The sequence below is a fragment of the Biomphalaria glabrata genome, chromosome 12 (assembly GCF_947242115.1).
Source record: "Biomphalaria glabrata chromosome 12, xgBioGlab47.1, whole genome shotgun sequence".
NCBI lineage: Eukaryota > Metazoa > Mollusca > Gastropoda > Planorbidae > Biomphalaria > Biomphalaria glabrata.
The window spans coordinates 33,011,824-33,034,989 of NC_074722.1; the positions used below are offsets into that span (position 1 = coordinate 33,011,824).

Below are 23,166 nucleotides of genomic sequence, written 5' to 3' on the forward strand. Positions count from 1 at the left end.
GAGCCATGACATTTTTTTGTTATGGTTAATATTTCAACAGCTGTGGGGGGGGAGGGGGGGGTGTTGGCAGAGTGTCAAAGCACTTGGCTTCCGAAGCAAGGGGTCTTGGGTTTGAATCTCAGTTCACCCAACTCTGATGGGTACCTGAAATTAGTTGGGGAAAGTAAAGGCTGGAAAGTTGTGCTGGCCACATGACACCCTGGTCAACAATAATCTCCCAAAAAGATCGTAAAGTCTGAAAGGGTACTTTATTTTATACTTTATGTTTTAATTTTTTAACTGTAAAATGTGTATAAAAACAAATGTTGTTTCTAAAATTGTTAAAATCATTCATGTTCCCTTTATGTGAAAATATACACACAAACATATATATATATATATATATATATATATATATAAATAGGTTGTAATCAATTTTTTTTAAAGATGTTGCTCAGTCCAATGCAGAGTGCTACTGAACCTTTTTTTATGGACATATTCTTGGACAATGTTTCTATTAGTCCACTAATTTTTTTTTTGAAAGTTTATAATGTGATTTCAATTAATCTATATTTGTTAGGGTAAAAGTATTTTTAAAAAAGCAATAAAAAATAGGCTTTAAAATGTGTATACATCCTCCATCCCTCTGTATACATCCTCCATCCCTCTGTATACATCCTCCATCCCTCTTCTTGCCATGTATGAATGACAGACTTCCTTGGTGCCATTGTTCAGAAATGTAAATAGCTTATGATATATTATATACAGTCTAGACTTACATGGCTTTTGAAAGAAACCTTTTTTGTTCCGATAGTTTACCTGAAGTCAGTTTGATCAGAACCTTTTTTCTTCCAATAGTTTACCTGAAGTCAGTTTGATCAGAACCTTTTTTCTTCCAATAGTTTACCTGAAGTCAGTTTGATCAGAACCTTTTTTCTTCCAATAGTTTACCTGAAGTCAGTTTGATCATAACCTTTTTTCTTCCAATAGTTTACCTGAAGTCAGTTTGATCATAACCTTTTTTCTTCCAATAGTTTACCTGAAGTCAGTTTGATCAGAACCTTTTTTCTTCCAATAGTTTACCTGAAGTCAGTTTGATCAGAACCTTTTTTCTTCCAATAGTTTACCTGAAGTCAGGTTTTATCAGAACCTTTTTTCTTCCAATACTTCACCTGAAGTCAGGTTTGATCAGAACCTTTTTTCTTCCAATAGTTTACCTGAAGTCAGTTTGATCAGAACCTTTTTTCTTCCAATAGTTTACCTGAAGTCAGTTTGATCAGAACCTTTTTTCTTCCAATAGTTTACCTGAAGTCAGTTTGATCAGAACCTTTTTTCTTCCAATAGTTTACCTGAAGTCAGTTTGATCAGAACCTTTTTTCTTCCAATAGTTTACCTGAAGTCAGTTTGATCAGAACCTTTTTTCTTCCAATAGTTTACCTGAAGTCAGGTTTGATCAGAACCTTTTTTGTTCCAATAGTTTACCTGAAGTCAGGTTTGATCAGAACCTTTTTTCTTCCAATAGTTTACCTGAAGTCAGTTTGAACAGAACTATTTTTCTTCCAATAGTTTACCTGAAGTCAGTTTGATCAGAACCTTTTTTTTTTGTTGTTGATTTTGTAGCAATAAGTTGCAAAATAAAATTGTTTAATGTGAGGAATATAAAAAAATGGATAGTCTGAGAAGTCTAAATTGTTTTAGAAAGAAAACAGTTTAGCAAACAATGACAATTGAGATAGATTGATGTAAAAAATTTAAAGGAACCTGACAATTTTTGTGGATAGATTTTAGAGATGTTTTGTCAATCTTTAAGTGTATCCTGAGCCTTTGTTTACACTGCACTATTTCATCTGTTCCATTTTTCTTTATTAACCTTTTTTTTGTTGAAGCTTCAGTTTATTAATTTGAATATAAAAGTATGTAAGGGACATCTAAGTCTCACAAAAATTCATTGTAAAGGTTCAACTCTGCATGGACTTTTCATTTCCAGTGAACAAACTGCTATGTGAATTATGAAGCTTTCTTGGCTAGTTTATTTTCATTCATAATGAAATGTTAAATTTTGTTTATCAATCATCTCAAGCCTATTTGTATAAAATTTAACTTTTTTATTTTAATCATTGAAATAAATTATAACAACATACTTTTTTTTGTGTTGTTGTTTTTTTTAAATATAATTTGGTATAACAACTGGTTGGAGGCGTGGTGGCTGAGTGCTGAAGCGCTTGGCTTCTTAACCAGCGGTCCCATAATCCAATCCTGGTGAAGACTGGGATTTTTAATTTTGGGATCCTTAGGGCCTCTCAGAGTCCACTCAGCATTAGTTGGGGAAAAGTAAAGGCAGTTGGTCACTGTGCTGGCCACATGACACCCTGGCCACAGGAAACAGATGGCCTATAGACCACATGGTCTGAAAGAGGAACGTTACTATTGCCTGGTTATTAGAAGCAATGTAGCAATTGAGGGTTCTTGAGTTTGAATCCAGGTTAAGACCTATATTCTCAATTAGAGATTTGTTTTAGGCCATCCTTGAATTTGTTGCACCATTTTGTAACCCTCAATACAGTGACTGAGACTTGCTGTTCAGGAATCTGGTAGTGTTCTTCGGGATCTGTCTGTCTCAATACAGTGCGAACCCCTTGTAATTGTTGCACCTTTGTAATGTGCTAAGAGTCCAGTCCAAGACTCTTGCAACTCTTAGGCCCATGGAAGCTTGTCTCCATCTGAATGACTGATCAAACTTCTGTCTGGAAAAGATCCAAGCAGATGTAAATTATTACATCCCTATTGAGGATGGCTCTAATCCCAAGACGCTCGGGTTAGAAGCGAGGCCAAAGGTCGAGCACACCGTGGGAGAAACTTCTCTGTACCACATCATAAAAAGGACACCTTGAGGAACGGTGTGTGGATAGTGACATTTATTATGGATGGCTGCATGATCGTGAGGTTTGCGCGCTGGACTGTCGTTCGGATTTATCGATGGTCGAGGGTTCAAATCCTGCCCGCTCCCATCCCCCGTCGTTCTGCGGGAGGTTTGGACTAGGAAGTAAACTATCTTCAACTCTGAAGGAACATCCGAAACATGTAAAACATTTTACAAACAAACATTATTATTACTTAATGCCATAGACTCCATTGTTTTCTGCTTTCTCCTACAAGTCTGTTCACACACTATAGCTGACACACTGTAGTCACACAAAGAAGGGGGTATGTTACCGTGATCGCTTTTTAAATGCATTTTCTAAAACAAAAAAGGTTATGCGACTGAAATTGGAACTCGAGTCTTATCAAGCCAATACACTAACCACTGTGCCTGCGAAGTGCTTATAAAACTAGAAGGTTTTACAGTTATCTATCGTTAGTTAAGCAACGACGTTATTCTCAATACAAAGTATAAGGGGGACTAATTCAACTTATACCACCATATCTGTCAAGTACAATTTCTTTCCCTTGTTACGATTCCAAACAAAATAATACATTACCAACTGCTAATTAACTCATTGGTCAATTTTGTTTATTCATTCTTTTTTTTTGTCAGGTCCAAGATATAATTGTGTCAAATTGTAACTTGATTCGAGATTGCGTGGAGAAATAACGCGTACAAACGTGTTTATCTGATAGACAGAGTGCGTTAATATAGCCCAAGCTTTGTAAAAACATCGAATACATTGTCTTTTGATTGTACACGTATTTTCCTTTTCTATTGCGCATGACCAAATCTAGTGTTTATGTGTGGTCACTGTGTGTCATCCGAAAAATCTATGGATTGTTTATGACATTAGTGTCTTAGTTTCGTCAACTGGGGTGTCCATATGGTCAAAAGTGACTTTTGTGACTTAAGTTCCTCGTCTTTAAATCCTGAGCACACAATCAAAAATATATTTGAATTATGCTAAAACCATCAAGCACTGATTGTGTGTGTGTGTGTTTTGTTTATATTGGCATCTATATTGTTATAACTATAATAGAATTCTGAGGTGGACAATTGTTGTCAAACTTATTTTTCAGTAGTTTCGACCAATAAAATTTATCTTATTTGGAAAGTCCTAAACTATACCCCCTCTTTTCCATATCGACATTGTCATGGCTTCACACAGGTGTGACTGAGCACAAATAGTTGTGATTGGTGACACCATTGCAGACTTATTGGCCCACCAGGGAGGGCTAATACTGCCTACCGAGCGGGCTGTGAGTTTTCATTATTTTTTAAAACTGCCCCAGACTTTATCTTCGCCTCGACTTGTATGGTGGTCGAGAGGATAAGCACGCTTGAACTTGGCTTGGCTACCTATGAAGGAGGCTCGAGGTTCGACAACCAACTCGAACAGAGTTGTGTTGACTGAGCGCCTAAAGGCAGCACGGAAAACCTTCTCCCAGATACCCCTTCCTCCACTGGTCCAAAAACGAGATTGGACCATAGCGCTCTGAGCATGCTATAATCATAAAATAACGCTATATAAAAGATTTTATTTTTATATACACTACACAAAACAGCAGGGTTTCTGTCCAGGGCTTTCGCAAGAGAGGATTTCAACCTCTCAAGCCCTCACTCAAACGGAGTTCAATGATTAAGAAGTGGACGCCTCTCGTTAAAACGTGAACAAACTCGTTGAATTTATTTTAATCTCTTTTATTCCTGATTCATCATTCACTACAGATGTCAACCAGAGAATTTACCCTGTAGGAGAATGTGTCCAGTATTTTTATTTCTCAAGAAATAGATGAACGGGCGGTCAACAATGAATCTTTCCAATGGAGGCGAAGTAGAAAGAGACTTCCCTGAACCGTCAGCGACAGTAGCGGCTGTACCAAAAGTGCCAGCTTCTGTAACCTCGAAGACCGCTTTATGGATGACATCGTTGATATACAAGTCTGTAATGAAAAAACAAATAGAAGTGGGAATAGATGACTAAGGTAACGTGAAGGTAACTGATAGCTTCAATCAACTATTTGCAATAAATAGAACACAATATTGTACTTTCTATACAGTATAGTGCATTGGTAGTTGTACAGACCAAAAAGAAAATGGCGACGCATTTTACTAGATGAAGCCGAGAGGACAGGAAATAGCGGGAAGCCATTAAAAAACTAGCAAGAGACCGTGGAGAGTGGCGTATTTTTTACTGAGGCCCTAAGTTGGAAAGATGATGATGATATAGTCAGTTAACGTTTGTTTGCGTACACAAGTGGATCTTTAAACGACACAAGGAGCCCTGCCGGACCAAAGTGAAAACAAAAGCACGTTTGGGCCACCAGGCCTTCATCAGCTACAAACAAACGAAAAAAAAAAAGGCTAATATTAACTAATCTGTCCAATGGTCTATCAAGGCAGAAACGGAATGAGCGAACTGGTGTAAAAGTGCGTAAATCGGAAGGGAACGGTGCGGTCTAATATAAATGGGAATTTGTCCCAATCTCATTTTCAAGAACAGTGGGTTCATGGGTTGGTCTCTAATCAGGCTAGGGTGGAGGCTGCCCAACAAGTAAATACGTTTATTTTCAATTTTAAGACGGGTGTTTTTTTTCATTGCATTGTTGTACGGTAGTGATCTCATCATTAAGATCTGCTCCCCATTGTATTTCTATGTCCGCCCATTCTCCACAGTTTGGTGTTTTCTACTGTGTCATACCTGTCATCTGTTTCTGTGATTAACGAGGGTGTCATGTGGCCAGCACAAAGTTCATCCGCTTTACTTTTTCCCCAACTCCTGTATAGTGCAGTTATAGTTATACTGACCTGAAGAACTAATGTACTAGATCTATATCCTGTACAGTGCAGTAGTAGTTATACTGACCTGAAGAGCCAATGCCACTAAAGTCTGCGTTGTCTTCCTCAAATATGTCCTCAAATCCCAGATCAGTCAATGCTGATTTAAGGTTAAGTTGTGTTTCTATTTTGAACTTCGGGACGACGAGTTCAACATAGACATCATTAAGCCCTTCAAATAGTGAACTGACCCTGTTGGGCTGAGCCAATGAGTTTTCTATAAAATAAAATTAAATTAAAATTCTTATCAAAATGTTTTTAAAAAACCTTATTCGTAAATTTATTACATAAAAGGGTTTAAAAATAGAAAGATATGAAAAATAAAACAACACAAAAATTATATAAGCATGTACAGTTTTTGAACTAGATTTAGTTATGTTGATTAATTCTTTCAAATTTTAAATGCCCTTTTTTAACTTTTTTTTTTTTTCAGTTTCAGTTTTAGTTTCAGTTTTATGCAGTGATTTTATGTGGTTCATAGACAGTAGGCTTAAACGTATTTTATTCTATAATGTTACTCAAACATCCATTTAGAAAATAGTCACATCTGTGGCATTTAATGTTACTCAAACATCCATTTAGAAAATAGTCACATCTGTGGCATTTAATGTTACTCAAACATCCATTTAGAAAATAGTCACATCTGTGGCATTTAATGTTACTCAAACATCCATTTAGAAAATAGTCACATCTGTGGCATTATACGTCTGCGCTGACAATCATCTCCCTTTGCAACCACTGTCTCTATTTTTTTTGCAGAAAAGACCAGTTACCCCTTCAGAATAAGTGTAACTGAGCCTTCCTGAGAGTTTCGTTAATAGTATACACGTTTTTTTTTAACCAGTACACTAAAAAAACAACTAATTCGATTATGATTGCGTCGATTTTAGCCAACACATTTACCTAGGTCATCTGTTTTCATGGCCAACGGTTAACGAGGGTGTTATGTGGCCAGCAGCAAAACAACCAACCGCCTTTACTTTCCCCAGCTATTGTCTGCCCTATAGATCGCAAGGTTCTGAAATAGGCCTTTATTTCTTGTATAGATATAAAGTTCACTCTATGCCTGCACATTTTCCGAAATATGTAATAGCCTTCATTCGAAGATTGTACCAGTAGGCTGCCTACATACTTAGCGATTAAAAAAGCAACATAAGATTTTTATTTCTTTTATGGATATAGAGTTCACTGTATTCATTTATATCGATACATTATCAAACTTAACATAATGATACTGAGGACATGCAGACCTAGAAATGGATGCCCATCATATGATAAGGCATTTGTGGGCTGGATCGTATAAAAATGCTTTACTTGACCTTTAACCTTACCTAGGCTCATGAAGGTGACAATTCTTTGCGGAATTGCAATGTACAGGCAGTAAGTGTCGCCTTCGAAGCAAAGCTCGCCGACGTCAACTTGGTTGTCGTCATCCCTCTTGATTCGCATGGTTCGCGCGTCGTGCATCATGTCCAGCTGACAAATTAAACGCATATGAACTTGTTACACATTATCATGGATTGTATGTGTGTGTGTGTGTGTTTCCAATGCAACGACGAGGAAACGTTATCAAAACATGAGCTGGTCTGTCATAATGTATGTGAAGAAGTCACGTGGGTGAGAGCGGACTGGCTATGTGGGCGTTTGGGCTAATACCCGGTGGGCCGGAACGAAATTTGCCCCTATACCTATAGGACCACCGAAATGGCCGCATTGATGCCACTACAGCATATATCAAATTGTTAAAGTTTTTATAATATGGCCCTTCAGAGTCGTCGTGTTTAAAAAGAAATCTTTCACAGACTCTACAGTGCAAATACTATTTTAATTTAATGTAATAACCTTCATTCGAAGATTGTACCAGTAGGCTTTATCCTTTTAAGGCCCATGTACTTAGCGATTAAAAAGCAACATAAGGTCTTTATTTCTTATAAGGATATAGAGTTCACTGTATTCATTCATATCGATACATTATCAAACTTAACAATGATTTTGAGGACAGGCAGATCTAGAAATGGATGCCCATCACATGATGAGGAATTTGTGGGCTGGATCGGTCACGGCTGGATTGTATAGAAATGCCCGGTCCGATTTTGACATCCAGTCCGCCCCTGGTGAGAGCTAAGGGAGGGGCGAGTCAAAGACGTAAGAGAGTATTGGCACTAGTTAGCAGTGAGTTAGACCCTAACCCGAACCCAGTTGAATATCATTTCATTTTGTTAGCGGCCCCCCTCAGATCTCGAAAACTAGAATAGATATGATAGATATCTACATTATCCCAAATTTATATGTTTAATCTAGATCTTAAGAGTGCTAAATCAGAAGTTTAATATAGGTAGATCTACATCCGCAATCTAGTTCCATTTAAATGAAAATGCCAATAACTCTGTTGGTAACTGTGCTGGAACATCGAGCAGAAGTTGCCGAAGCACAAGCTCCACACCTGTTGTTTTTTTTATCAAGTACAAATCAATACGAAAAGATTATCTAAAATCGCTCTTCTGATATATTGTACACATCCGGTAGTTGTCATGCCGTAATGTGTAATATATATCTTTATCAATAACAGGGTATTAGTTTGTAACTAGTTTGTTATTAAGTTAACAGCAATGTCTGGAGGTGCGGTTAGCGCGCAGGACTGATTATCTCGACGGTCCCGGTTTCATACCCTGCTTGCTGCCATCCCCCGGCGTCCAGCGGGAGATTTGGATAAGGAAGTAAATTATCTTTAACTTTGAAGGAACATCCGAAACATGTAAAACATTTTACAGAATAAAAAAAAACATTTTAAATTTTTTAACACGTCAAATGAATCTTTGAAACATTATTACTTTTGACAATCAAAACAAAAATCACGTCTTGAATATTCATTGCGAGTAGGCGGATCCGACAGGGATCATTTTTTTCAATGAGTGAGTTAATAAGAAAATCGTTAGAGACGTTTTTGAGAGCAGTGTCCTGGTTCCACCCACCCAGGTTCCATGAAGGTGTGACTGGAATAGAGGCATTGATATCAATTGGGCAACTAACACGTAGTAATAAAGACGTTTGATACGAACATCCACCACTGCTACGGCTACGCATATAGAGTGTTAACGCTATCTCTCCGTAATTATTTCCCGCGTTCAGAAATAATTAGGGGTCGTTCGTAAATGACGTCACTCTCTCGGGGAAGGGGAGGGGGGTTGAGAAAATGTGTCACTTTGTGACAAGGGGGATGGGGGGGGGGGAGTAGCGATTTTATGACGTCACTAAATTTTTTAATTTTTTTACTAACTTAAATTTTTCTCTTTAAGTACACAAGTTTGTTCCAATCTCTTCATTTATCTCAAAAGGCAAATCCCCTGCGATCAATTCTGCCCATCACTTTCCGGTCAACTTCAGAACAAAATGTGTGAGTGTGGGACTCTACTTTGCAATCGTTAACTCTCTTGATAAATCACACCAAAAGTTCACATCCCGACATCCTTCAAAACACGAGCAGAGAAAGACAAAAGAATTATTCAAACAAAAAAAGCGACAACAAAGTCCTTGTAGTTTTGGGGAAACACAGGCGAGGAGAGTGGGGAATGGAGAGATGAAGATCTCATTGAAGACAATTTAATTTTCGAGTCAGCTCTTCAAGCAGAAGAAGAATATCTTCCCGTGTATACTAAAGTAAAGTTCCCCTTTCAGACCTTGTGGTCTATAGGGCAGCTGATGTAAAGATCACCTGTTTCTTTGGCCTACGGTTAACGAGGGTGTCATGTGGCCAGCACAACAACCAACCGCCTTTACTTTTCCTCAACTATTGTCAGGTTCCCATTATAGCTGGGTGGACTCAGAGGCGCCCAAAGATCCCGAAATATAAATCCCAGTCTTCACCAGGATTCGAACGCGGGACCCCCGGTACGGAAGCTAAGCGCTATACCGCTCAGCCACCGCGCCTCCTTCCCGTGTATACTATTTGGGAAAAAATTGATGAGAAATAAATTTTTGTTTTGTATTTTGTGACGTGATGCAGAGGGGCGAGGGGTCTGAGAATTTGTGATACTTTGTGACAAGGGGGTGGGGGAGTGGAGTGTCAAAAAAGGTTATTTTTTGCGTGACTTCATTTACGAACGACCCCTTATTCATTTTTCTTTTAACCAGACAATGTTATAATTGGTAGAGATAAATGAATATCCTTATTATATAACACAAATAAATAAAATTATAGCTTTTATATAGCGCTACTTATAGCATGCTCAGAGCGCTTTGGTTCAATCTCATTTGTGGACCATTGGGGTGGGGAGGGGGTATCTAGGAGAAGGTTTTCCGTGCTGCATTTATCCGCTCAGTAAACACAACTCTGCCCGAGTCAGGTGTCGAACCTCAGGCCCCCTTCATAGCCAAGTCAAGTTCAAGCGTACTTGGCCTCTCGACCACACTTGCCATGTCATAGTTTATGAACCCAAAAATTATGTTAATTTAATGGGGTCAAATCAACGATGGTTTCGTCAATCAGGAGAGAAAGAGTTAAAATTCTAGCTTAATTTTTTCTTTTGTTTAGCTGGCAATAGTGACGTTCAGCCTTTGCGTCCTTGACATTGTTGAGCTCATCGTCAACATCTCCAATACGGCACCTTCGACATAGGGGTCACGGAGGTCACGTCCAATACCATCGATGGCAGATACTTTAAGACTTTTAAAATACTTACAACTTTGGTCGCGGATATATCTGTATGGAACGTCTGCTGTACCGTCTCCCCCGTATCAAATTGTTGCTTCCAGGACCCTCTGAATAAGAGGACGCTGACCAGAAGCATTCGAGTGTTGTCATTGATGGTGCCTTTGAAAAGAAACAAAAAATTTCTAACTCTAAATCTAATTGATACATTTTCATCGCATTGTTGTTCGCAATATTAAGTTCCCCTTTCACACCTTGCGATCTATGGGGCTCATAAAGCTTTTATGGCCAACTTGTGCTCAGCACAACGACTAACCGCATTTACTTTCCCCAACTAACGTCAGGTACCCAATAAAGTTGGGTGGACTCAGAGGCGCCCTAAAGATCCTGAAATTAAAAATCCCAGGATTCGAACCCGGGACACAGAATGCAAAGCATTTTTGTATTATTATACGGCAACGATATTTTGGGCCTGAATTATTTCCCTTTATATGCATTTTTATAAATATACAAATGTTTTTCGTTTCGCCTTGTCACTAAATTTTCCTAAAGATTTATTCTTCTTACAAAATGAGATAAATTGACAACATGAAAAAAAATATTCTTGACCTAGATTACTTTAGGTAGTGAGCTAGCTACATTTGTGTACAAATGACTTTACAAGACTTTCCCCTCGCAAATAAAAATTAATATCTTATATATCTTATATATCCGTTGTCATTTGTCATACAAACTAAACCTAGCTATAGCCTAGTTCTAGATTTAATTTAGATCTGTCTAGATCTAGATCTGAAATAGATATAGAATCTTGATATAGAATCTACTAGTCTATATCTAAACTAGAACTCGTATAACTTTAGTCTTATTTAGACTGTTCCTTAAATGAGGATATGTCAAAACTGCGTGCTATAAAAGTAGTTCGTTATTTTTGAAGCTTATAACTAAAACGAAGTTCGAATCAATTTTTTTTTAAAACAACATTTGAATCAGTATTCTATTAAATGAGTTAGTTAATAAATGGAAAATCTATTTTATAATGAACCATTGATACTTTTTCCATTGTGACCTTAAATGAATTTTTTTTGTACCAATGCGTGAATCTATGAATGAAACTTGATTTATTAATGAAGAAGTCTGTAACCTTTTTAAAAGATCTACCTCCCCTGAAGTTATTTATTGAATAGTGGTGGGTTTTTTTGTGTGAAAAATCTGCTTGCATCTATAATTTTAAAAATTAGATGGTTTACTTTTGGAAAAGAAAAAAGTAGTCGTTGCATCAGAACTTTGAATGATTTAAAATATCTTAATGTCCGATTTTCATTTTCTCTTCTAGTTTCTGAGATCTAAACGGGAAGGACTGACAGACAAACGGACAGACAGGCCACTCAAAACTAATAGCGTCTTTGCCCCTTTCGGGGGCCGCTAAAAATCCTCTCAAAATTGGAGCCAGTAAAATCTGCCCATTTGAATTGTCACCAGAGAATAATGGCCATGTCCTTCAAAACTGTACACCCCAATAGAAAGAAAGCTCTATGGAGAGCTCCCTGATTTGGAAACCACTGCGCAGTTCATCTCATGTATTGGTCTAGTCATATGAACGCTCCAACATAACAATGAGAACGAGGAAGAAGAAGAAGATAAAATCCCATTATTCTCACTTTGATGTCACCCAATTGATATGTTTCATTCGTTTTACACCCTTTTGCGTCCTCTTGCGACGCCACTGCCCGAAGAGCAAGACTGAGTAGAAGTAAATAGTTAAATATTGTATTACCCTGTGATAATAAATCTTGAATATTGTTTTGGGTCTCCATAGCGATGTATTCGTTGATGGGTATTTCCGGCCCTCCAGGATAACCCAGGTTGATGTTTTCCACTGCGGCTGCGTAGTAGCTTTGTGCGTCTTGATCGAAGTTTTCGTCAATTGTAAAGCCTGGTTTAACAAAGATGCCGTTTCCAAGGCCCAGTTGAACACTGTCTGGGTACCTCACCTACAAAGAGATAATAGTAACCTTTTTTTTTTACAAAGCTTAAATCAACTCACTCTGTCTGTCTGTTTGTCTGTCTGTCTGTCTTGTTTGATTACGTTTTTTTTCTCCAACTTTCCATTCTCGGATCAAGTCGAAACTTTGCACAATCAGCAGAAAGGGAGCTAAAACCCTGCCATCTTGAAATTAATGGCAGTAATTAGAGGTTATTTCCCTTAAATAAGCTTTTTTTTAAAAAAGAATATTATTGTTTTTCTTGCTTTTATTTTTAGTAGATAGTAGAGAGCCATAGAACATAAGAGTTGAACAAACCAACGAACTTTTTTTTTCTTTTTTTTTTTTTTTGGCATTGTCACAAGGTCATTGTCACAAGGTCATTGTCACAAGGTCATTGTCACATGTTATGATTTTCTAGTCAATGATTGAGATTCGTGTTAGAAGTCATTACAGTGAAGGGAAATTCATTATGGGTTGTCGTTACTTGAGCTCGACACGGATCTCGAAAACGGCTCTAAGAACAGTTTCAGTATGTTTGTTTATTGTTATTGTCATATTTAAACAAAGCAAAATATAGAATATATATAACCTAAGGGGTAGAGCCGCAAAGTCACCAAATCTAAATACTGCAAGGTGTAGCTCACCTTTTTTGTAGAAAACAAAATTAATATTAATATTAACCACTAAAAGTTTGGTAAAATTTTTCAAATATACATTCACCTATTGTCATGGACTATGAATAATTGTACAAAGTTTCAACTTGTTCCGAGAATGGAAAAAAAAACGTGTAAACTATTCGTACCAGACAGACGGACAGGCAGACGGAATAAAGAAAAAGGAAACCAGAAACTTATTTAGACAGACAGAAAGACGGAGTAAGTACAAAAAGAAAGCAAAACCAAATATTACTGAGAAAATTAAGCGCGATTTTAAAAAATAGATTATGTCTTCTACAGTCTGTATAACTCGATTTTCTGCCAGATACCTGAATTAACTTTTTTTTTTAATTTAAATGTGGTTAGGTCTATAGGTCATACGAAATTACTATCAATAACTAAGGTGGATCCGCGTCATTTCTACTTAACTCTTTCTCTCTGTAATTATTTATCACATTCTAGCTAGTGGAATCAACATTGGTATCGTCAGTTAGGAGAGAAAGAGTTAAAGCTGTATCTTTATGAAGGCGAATGATGTAAAATGAACAAGTGTGAATGAACCTCTCTGCTTATATCCTGGTACGTAGAATGGACCGAATCACCAAGGGATGTAATGCCCAAGGCCTCCTTCATAACTTCCGCTGTTGGTTCTCTTGCCCCCTTTGACGCCAATGTTAACAGTGAATGAACGCTGGGAAGAGAGACAAATTGAGTTTTATTACAAAGGTTAGGGTTAAAGATTTAGTGCAGGGGTTCTCAACCTGTGGGTCGCTACCCCCTTGGGGGTCGATAGATGATTTGCCAGGGGTCGCCAGAGACCATCGAAAAATTGAATAGTTTTCTCTATTCTTCTATTGCTGTGTGTCTGAGCGAGGGGGGGGGGTCGCGGCAGAGTGTGGGATGGTAAAGAGGGGTCGCCGAGCTTAAAAGGTTGAGAACCGCTGAGTACGACCAACCGTCTTTTATTTTTAAAGCATTTAATGTCAGGCACCCAATAAATCTGGGTGGACTCAAAGGCGCTGAAAACAAAAATCCCAGTCCTCACAACGATTCGAAACCGGGACCCCCGGTTCGGAAGCCAAGCGCTTTATCACTCAGACACCGCGCCTCACTACTGGGTACACGTGAAGTGGTTCAAATCCTGGAAGGAATCTGTTACAGCTTTCTGCTATATCTATATGTCAATATCTCTCTAGAAACTACCTTAGTTTCTTCCCAAGTCTAGGTGTCTCTGGGTTCCGCTGTAACAATATCGAACACGTAACAACTTGATCAAAACACAGAAACTTTATTATGTTACATGGCACATATCACACGCTGGTCTCCTCTTGTCTCAAAAGCTAGCACACTTCCGGTCACTCGCGCATACTGACATATATCTGTAAAAATAGACTATGCACACATGCAGACATTCATCCGTGACAGAATCCAATAAAGCCGATATATATGTTTCCCAATCCGAAACGAGTTAAATTTACAGACGAAAAAAATCATATTCTAAATTGTTTTTCAGGTGTTTTGGTGTGCGCTTTGGGCTGTCAGCACAAATGTACCGAGTTTAAACTTTGCCTTCTGCTTGATGTACTAATGATAACATTATAGTTATCAGTACTAAAGGAAAGTCCATAACTTTTTTTTCATTAAATAAAAATAAATTCTTGATTAAATACGGTCCTTCAGATTTAAAACAACCATCTATATTTAGCACACAAAATACTGCACTCACCTATATTTAGCAGAAAGAAAAAAATACATTCACCTCATGATTCGCCTATTTTTAGTAAGAAAAAAATATTGCACTTACCTATGTGGAGAAAAAACTATATTAGCCTCCTTACGGCCTATTACATAATAAAGTCTTTGAGAGAATTCAGATAATGTGGAAATCAACGCTTTATCATCCTCACTAGCAGTGACCAGTTGTCCAAAGAAGACAAGGACTATAGTGATACTCAACATCCTAGTTTTCGTAGATCTTAATTGATATTCTTTTAACATCTGACAAAAGAATGTATACGAAATAATGAACTGATGGCTTACGTTGAAAGTAAGAACAACGATATCTATCTATCTATCTATCTATCTATCTATCTATCTATCTATCTATCTATCTATCTATCTATCTATCTATCTTTCTATCCATCCATCCATCCATCCATCCATCCATCCATCCATCCATCCATCCATCTATCTATCTATCTATCTATCTATCTATCTATCTATCTATCTATCTATCTATCTATCTATCTATCTATCTATCTATCTATCTATCTATCTATCCATCCATCTATCCATCCATCCATCCATCCATCCATCCATCCAACTATCTATCTATCTATCTATCTATCTATCTATCTATCTATCTATCTATCTATCTATCTATCTATCACACGCAATGTCGGATAAAATTGGAATTTATCATAATTTTTTCTAAACAAGAATCGATTTAAAAAATTAACCAATTAGTTAACTACTGGTAATTAATTAATTTTTTTGGTATCGAACAAAGGAAAGAAATTGTACGTTGGGTGTGATGGCATACGTTGAATTAGTCTCCTATATACTTTGTGTATAGAATTAGGTCTTGGCTTCAAAGTTTGAAACTAACAATAGATAACTATAAAACCTATTTTCATAAAATTTCGCTGGCACAGTGTTAGTGTATTGACTGAGGAGGCTTGAGCCCTCGATTTCGAATTCAGGTCATACGACTTTTTAAAAATATATTTATAAAATGCATGTAAAACGCGAATAAGGTAACATTCACCCAGATACCACTTTCTTTCTCCCCCCCCCCCTTTCGTAACTATCCCTGACAAGGGATAGGATCGTTGGTTGAGTATGGAGAAAGCTAAATGCATACCATAGCGCTAAACAATTGGTAAAAATAATATCTAATCACACAGATTTACTATTAATATTCTAGATCTATTACAAATTTAATTACAAGACATTAAATTTTTTTTACTTTGCTTTGTATTCAATTATAGTTAAAATATTGTCAACATTTGAAAATATTTAGGACCTTTCAAATAATTTTGTAATTAGAAACGTTTTCAATTTCGAATAATTTTATTAATTTTAAATATAAATTATTTTTACTACACATTTAACTAGGAGGTAAAAGGAACCTGCGTAGGGCCTACAAAATTTCATGCGAATTCGTTCGTCCGTTGAAGAGATTTCTTGATCGGAGTATCAGTGAGTCAGTAGTACTTTACAAATATATAATAGATTTCTATTACTTACATAAGTTACTTAAAAAGAAATATAGCCAACATACCATCCGCGCAATGCCTGTCTCAGCTACGGTTCCCTTGAGACTTCAAAAAGGCTTTTTGAAAGCGCTAGATCAGTGGTTCCCAAACTTTTTTCATTTACGGAACTTCGCACATTTTCATTAATTAGCGGAACGGTTTTAGTTTTTTTTCGGAGAGATTAATTCACGTGGTGGTCTACTAGTTAATTATTCCAACAGTTCATGAACCACTTATCAGGTCTCGGGGAACACTAGGGTTCCTCGGAACACAGTTTGGGAAACACTGCGATAGAGAATAATGTAGGCTAATTAATTGTAATTGACAAATTTACTTACGAGAACTCAATATCGACCTTAACTCTAGTGTCTGAAAATTAAGTTAATTACAAGTAGGTTTATTGAGCTTCTTTCCCTTGGCGGCGTGGGGATGAAGATGTGATACTATTTTTTTTCCCCTTAAGCTCCACCTGTAACCACGAAGTATAATTTGAATGTGTAGTGATACCATCACCGGGTCCCAAAATAAAGTCAGGTATTAATTATTGTAAACTAGATGTTAGTCTGTAATTGTTTAAGACTATACATGAAGTTTGATACGAAATAAAAATGTTTTGAAAAAAAAAAACAACAGCAAAACTTAGATAGTCCTTTCAAAATTAAAAAAAAGCCTCTCTAAGGGGAAGAACTCCGCAATTACAACTATATCTCTCAATAAAGTACAAGTTATTTCTCATATTCGATGTCAAAAAAAATAATTAATAACCAATAATTTTTAAGTTGATTGGTTAATTTTTAATTGATTCAAAGTTTAAAGTTTCAACTTGATCCAATAATAGCTGTGGGAGAAATAACGTGTTCAATTATCTAATGGGAAGAATTCCTACATATTTAGACGTATTTGTGAATACTTAAGGATTAATTTCCCTTGTTGGTATCAAACAAAGTAATGAAATTATCAATAATTGATTGGCCAATCGGTTATTTTTTTTATTCATTCGTGTCTTGTCTACGCCTATGAATAATTGTGCAAAGTTTCCATTTAATCCGAGAATGGGCGTGGGAGAAATAAGGTGTACAAACTTTTTACCAAACAGACAGACAGAAAGACAGACAAGAGTGCATTGATATAAACTTAAAAAAAAAAAATAAACGTGTATAGTTACGTCCCACTCGGATCCTTATGATACACATATCTTTGGTGTTATGTAGACAATGAAACTATGCTATGCAATTCGTTTTTCTGGCTGATTCAGGCAACCCGTTCCATGATCTAATGGCACTCAAGAAAAGGAGCTCTTATAAAAGTTTGTCCTAGCATGATGGAATAAGAAATGTGTCTCTATCTTTGTATATTTATGAATGTTCTATATGTTCCTCTTTGGGTATTAGCAAATATGAATATGTCGGCTGAACGGGTAAACCCGTTTTTTTTTGCAATCTACTTTTCTTTTTTGACGAAAGAAAAAAAAATTGAAAGGAGTTTCCAAGTTGGATATGGATCTAAATCCCATCCACTAGATATGTAATACCCCAACTGAGACCCGCATTCCGATGGTAATATCCGGCTTGGCCTACTGAATATATTCAAAAGATTGATGCCTTTACTATTTTAAAAGAGAGCAAAGGCTTTGGGTTATTTCATTCTTTTCATGGCTTATTCTTTAGAACGCACAGCAGCTTCTTGTTATGAAGAGAAGAGCATTCTACCAGCAACATTCAGTTCTGCATATGTATGTATCTATCTATCTATCTATCTATCTATCTATCTATCTATCTATCTATCTATCTATCTGTCTATCTATCTATCTGTATCTGTCTATCTATCTATCTATCTATCTATCTATCTATCTATCTATCTATCTATGTATCTATGTATCTATGTATCTATCTATGTATCTGTCTATGTATCTGTCTATCTATCTATCTATCTATCTATCTATCTATCTATCTATCTATCTATCTATCTATCTATCTATCTATCTATCTAATATCTACCTATCTATCTATCTATCTATTTATCTATCTATCTATCTATCTGTCTATCTATCTATCTATCTATCTATCTATCTATCTATCTATCTATCTATCTATTTATCTATCTATCTATCTATCTATCTATCTATCTATCTATCTATCTATCTATCTATCTATTTATCTGTCTGTCTATCTATCTAGCTATCTATCTGTCTATCTATCTATCTATCTATCTATCTATCTATCTATCTATCTATCTATTTATCTATCTATTTATCTGCCTGTCTATCTATCTACCTATCTATCTATCTATCTATCTATCTATCTATCTATCTATCTATCTATCTATCTATCTATCTATCTATATGTCTATCTGCCTGCCTCTCTCTCTGTCTCTTTGTCTCTCTTTGTCTCTCTCTCTCTCTCTCTCTCTCTAGGGTTTTACCCCTATCCGCCACCTGGTGACGTGCTTGGTAGAAGATGGTAGCTCCCCCAAGCGTGAACTACAAAAACAGCTTAGCAGTAAAAAACAAAGTTGGCTTAAACCAGAAGAAGAACGAGTACTCTTGTATTTAAACAGATGGTGGTCTTGAATTTCTCATTCTAGTTATTTTCTTGCAATCCGTCTAATGTTGCAAGGAGTCTCTCCAGTGAGTCTTGCGCTGTGAAGTTCTTCTATCACAGTTCAGCTCATGTCTACATAGGACGGGGCACAAAATGTCCGTGTTCGGCGATACACCAACGTATTTATTCAAGAAACATTTGAAGTAAGGGAATTCCCGCTAATACCTGATCGAAACAAAAGATAAGCCAAATTTAATTTAAAGTTAATATTTTTTTTTATTATAACGGTAAAATCAGAGTTGTTACTCTGCGGCCAGCTAGCTGTATTTCTTTTTCCAAAAGATATACATAAACTGTTAAATTTATAACGGTCAAACCAGAGTTTTCAATATGCTGCTAGTTATCTAGTATTTTTTCCCTAAAGAGATATCTAAACCTGAATTTCTCGGAAAATCGATTTCGAAATCAGTTACCCAGTGTCTGCCCAAGGGAGGTAATATATTTTTTCTTTTATTAAAATACTCTTTCAATAAATGTAATTAGAAATCTTTCACGTTGTTTGAAATGAGTTATTTAATGTTAAAAATATCCATATTACACCATTTTTATAACATAAATTATTAAAATATGAAGTATTTCCACTTTAATCCTAGTTAATGTAAGGATTTGTGTGGTATTGTTAAACAATCATGAATTAGCCCACAAAAGAGGCAAAGAAAAGAGACCGAAGGCCCAAAGATTCCTATGATGATAAAGCTAAAACTGAATAGCGCAAATTCTGAGGTTTCCTTTAAAAAAAAAAAATTAGCCGTTGAACGAAGTCTGCTTTAATTGGGTTAAATTTACAATATAACAAACACTCTCCCTTATGCCAATATAAACATCGACGATAGGTGTCCAATTAAACTATACGGTACGAAGCCGGCATAACCGAAAAGCCCTAGATACCGATGTCGGTCTGTCAATGACTTGAGTGATGCACAGGAACCTTTTTTTTACTTTTATTAGGCCAGTTCTAAATACTTAGTAGTACATAAAGACTGTCACCTTAGGAACTCATGCTTGTCAGCTGGTAAACGAACCAACAAAAATAAATTAGGATTATGTCTCTCGGAATTGTTGGGCTTCCATAGAAACTAAAGACATTTCCTTTCGAAAGAACCCCAATTTCAAGGACTTCCTTAGTGTGTACGTACAAGTGTCTACAACAGAGGACAATAGACAACCTAATGATCGTCAAGTATGAACAATTTCTGAACACTGTTGAACTTAATTTTTGTAAAAACGTGGGGCTTACGTTTTTGTCTTATGAGTTTTGGGCAAAGTGATTTTTCTACTGAATTAAAGAAAAAAAAATAAATACAAAATTCATGAATTTCGAAAAAAAAAAAAGATTTCGAGTTAATGTTTACACTGTTCAGTAATGGAACTTATGGTTTTGTCTTCTATGTTTTAGGCAATGTCCATATGTTAATATCAATGTCTAAAAAATGTCTTATTAAATGTCCACTTCCATATACCATCGGTCAATACATGGTAATTATGAATGTGTTTCTATTTAGTATTACGTTTCATAAAGTCAAATTATTCCTTAATAATCTTTCCGTTGCACGCAGTTCTCCAGGCCTATACAACGATTAAAAGATTTTACAATCTACAACTTCAGTGCTGAACTGTCGTTATGGCATTTGTCAATGAAGAAAGCAGCCTTCCAACTTCACAACACCTGGTTCTAAGCTGAGCGCTTTCTCACTTGACCACCACCCACTATATGTAATGTATGAAATCGAAAGGACGTCATCGAAATTCTTTTAAACTAGACATTCTTAAAACTAGACATTCTTAAAACTAGACATTCTTAAAACTAGACATTCTTAAAACTAGACATTCTTAAAACTAGACATTCTTAAAACTAGACATTCTTAAAACTAGACATTCTTAAAACTAGACATTCTAAAAACTAGACATTCTTAAAACTAGACATTCTTAAAACTAGACATTCTTAAAACTAGACATTCTTATTTCTAGTCTACAACTTAATTTAGATATTTAAGTTCATATCTTTACCAAGCCGACAGTACTAAGCCTATATGAGCAGAAAACTAATCGCATTGTTAACAAAATACAAAAAGGACTTAATATAAAGGTTGATTCTTATTCTTCTTCTAGCCATCTTTTTGCTGCTGAGATGTAAGCTCTTTTGCAGAATGTACCAAAGAAAAATAGCCTTCTGTTTTCTCCGGTTGTTCAGCTCTGCCACTGATAGTTATGTTGGCTTGTAACTTGTATTGGTAATAAGGTCTGACTAAAGTGATTTAAGCTGTTCCATTAAAAGAGGGTATTTCTTTCTTTCTTTTTTTTTTTTGTTTGTGGGGGGGGGGGGGCGCTTATGCCTCTTTTTGGTTATTCCGGGCTCATACCGTTTCGTTTAGTTTACAATCGGCACCAGCTAACGGTCCTAGGAAAAAAAATAATCACCTGCTGTTGAGTAGCTATTAAAGGTTTAATTGGACCATACATCAAAGGCAAAAATGATTCAGTTTTATAAGGATGGTCGCAATGTCTACAGAGGGCTAGGTGTCTTAGATTTATTCTGCTAAGATGGAAATTTAAAGGTGTGTGTACAATTCTTAGTGTGTAGTTATTTCATGGGGGGGGGGCAGTTTGTTTGGCTAGGTCATTCCGTTCTACATATCTTGGACTGTGTTTCCTGATTCTTATTGGTTGAGTTACTCTTCTAAGTGATGGCTTGCTAGCATTGAATTTAGATAATAATTAACTGGTCTGTGCTGTCCGATTGTTCCATGGTTGACCCCTCTTTTAATAGAACTTCATTACTCATGATGCCTATGTGCCCAGGCAGCCATTGTCATGTGACTGAGATATCGAATTAAGTTACGCGAACAGTCACAGTAGCTCTGCGAGGTAAGTCAACGGAAAAAGCAGATGAGCTTTAGCTCAGATTTTTTTTTTCTTTAAGGCTTTTGCTTGGATCCTTGTCAAATGGGGTGTACTAATATTAAAGACTAATGTATATTGTGAAAGCACTTATGCGAATGCTGGTCGTAAGAAGTCGTGGGTTTGAACCCAGCAATATACTTCTCGTGACTCTCCCTTCCCCTTGGGCGGAATATAAAATACGCCCCCACCCCTTCTAGTTATGGCATGGTGCCAAGCGTTCACCTGAAGTCTAAGCTGCACAAATTCAGATTCATGGTGTGAAATCGATGTAAAGTAAAGTTTCCCTTTCAGACCTTGCGGTCTTTAGAAAACATGGTGTAAAGGTCATCTGTCTCTATGGGCTACGGTTTACGAAAGTGTCATGTGGTCAGCACAACGACCAACCGCCTTTACTTTTTACCAACATGTGTCAGGTACCAATTTGAACTTGGTGGACTAAGAGGCGACCTAAAGATGCGGAAATAAAAAAAATTCCAGTCATTACCAGGATTCGATCCTGGGACACTCGGTTTGGGAGCCGAGCGCTTTATCATTTAACCACCACGCTTCCTCGTGGAATAGATATGTCGATACTTAAATTCTCAAGACATTGGCTGTGCGTGTACGATTCTTCTTATGTTTAGATAAGAACCGATAATGTCATCCAAAAGTCATCAACAGAAGGACAGCAAAACACACAGGGAAAATTTCTGACGAGAGAAAGACGGGCAGAATCTGGGTGTCGAAAACGTATCCAAATGTCTTCTTTTCAATAACTCTTCTGTCGCCTTTCCCAAATATATGTACATATATATAACGAAAATAGAGGATAAATATAGAAACATAGTTCACTTATTGCAGCTTATTCTATTTCGGTGAATTTTTGTGAAAACAGAGTGCGAAAGTGTAAATAGTGAACTTGACCTAGGTATGACCGGAAGTATGTTTTACCGGATTTGAGTATCTGGAGGCCCCGGAGCAAGATTTTTCTCTGTACTCACCTATATATATATAGTATATTTATATATCTATTTATTTATATTTATATATGTATATATACTTTTATCAGTGAAAATTAAATGTAAATGCAAATAGGAAAACTCAAGAAGATTCGATTAAAAGTTTTCACACCAATAGCCTTGAATATAAGAACAGAAACTTTTCCCTGAGAAGGTTGTCAAAAAAAAAACTACATGTCAACTTTCCAATTTCAAAGGATTGTAAGTTGTAATGCTGGTTAAACAACAGAACATAATTCACATCTGATGTGCAGATACCCCTCCCCTGTTGACATGATAACACATTATTTTATGAGTAAGTGTATATTATAAAACCTAGACATATGAGGGATAGAATTCGACTTCTCTATAATAAGCCATTAAAGTAATCAAAGTAAA

General features: G+C 36.4%; 1 protein-coding gene and 1 long non-coding RNA gene across 2 annotated transcripts; one reads left to right on the top strand and one right to left on the bottom strand.

The window, feature by feature from the left end:
* Nucleotides 1-50: 50 nt before the first annotated feature.
* On the top strand, nucleotides 51-2,119 carry LOC129921910 (uncharacterized). The gene is made up of 2 exons (XR_008773860.1): nucleotides 51-1,071; nucleotides 1,162-2,119. It is a non-coding gene; the product is annotated as an uncharacterized LOC129921910 (long non-coding RNA).
* A 2,471-nt stretch (nucleotides 2,120-4,590) lies between these two features.
* Nucleotides 4,591-16,464, bottom strand: LOC106056927 (serpin B6-like). The gene is made up of 8 exons (XM_056005105.1): nucleotides 16,316-16,464; nucleotides 14,837-15,030; nucleotides 13,594-13,723; nucleotides 12,166-12,382; nucleotides 10,423-10,553; nucleotides 7,075-7,219; nucleotides 5,772-5,960; nucleotides 4,591-4,848 (listed from the first exon to the last, which is right to left on the bottom strand). The coding sequence occupies exons 1-8, from the start codon at nucleotides 16,316-16,318 to the stop codon at nucleotides 4,637-4,639; spliced, it is 1,221 nt and encodes a 406-aa protein (XP_055861080.1). The 5' UTR covers nucleotides 16,319-16,464; the 3' UTR covers nucleotides 4,591-4,636.
* Nucleotides 16,465-23,166: the final 6,702 nt, after the last annotated feature.

Coding starts and splice junctions, on each gene's coding strand:
- LOC106056927 (XM_056005105.1), bottom strand. Junction 12,383..13,593: donor ACCAGGATATAAGCAGAGAG/GTTCATTCACAC, acceptor ATCTCTTTGTAG/GTGAGGTACCCAGACAGTGT. Junction 7,220..10,422: donor ATATATCCGCGACCAAAGTT/GTAAGTATTTTA, acceptor TTAATTTGTCAG/CTGGACATGATGCACGACGC.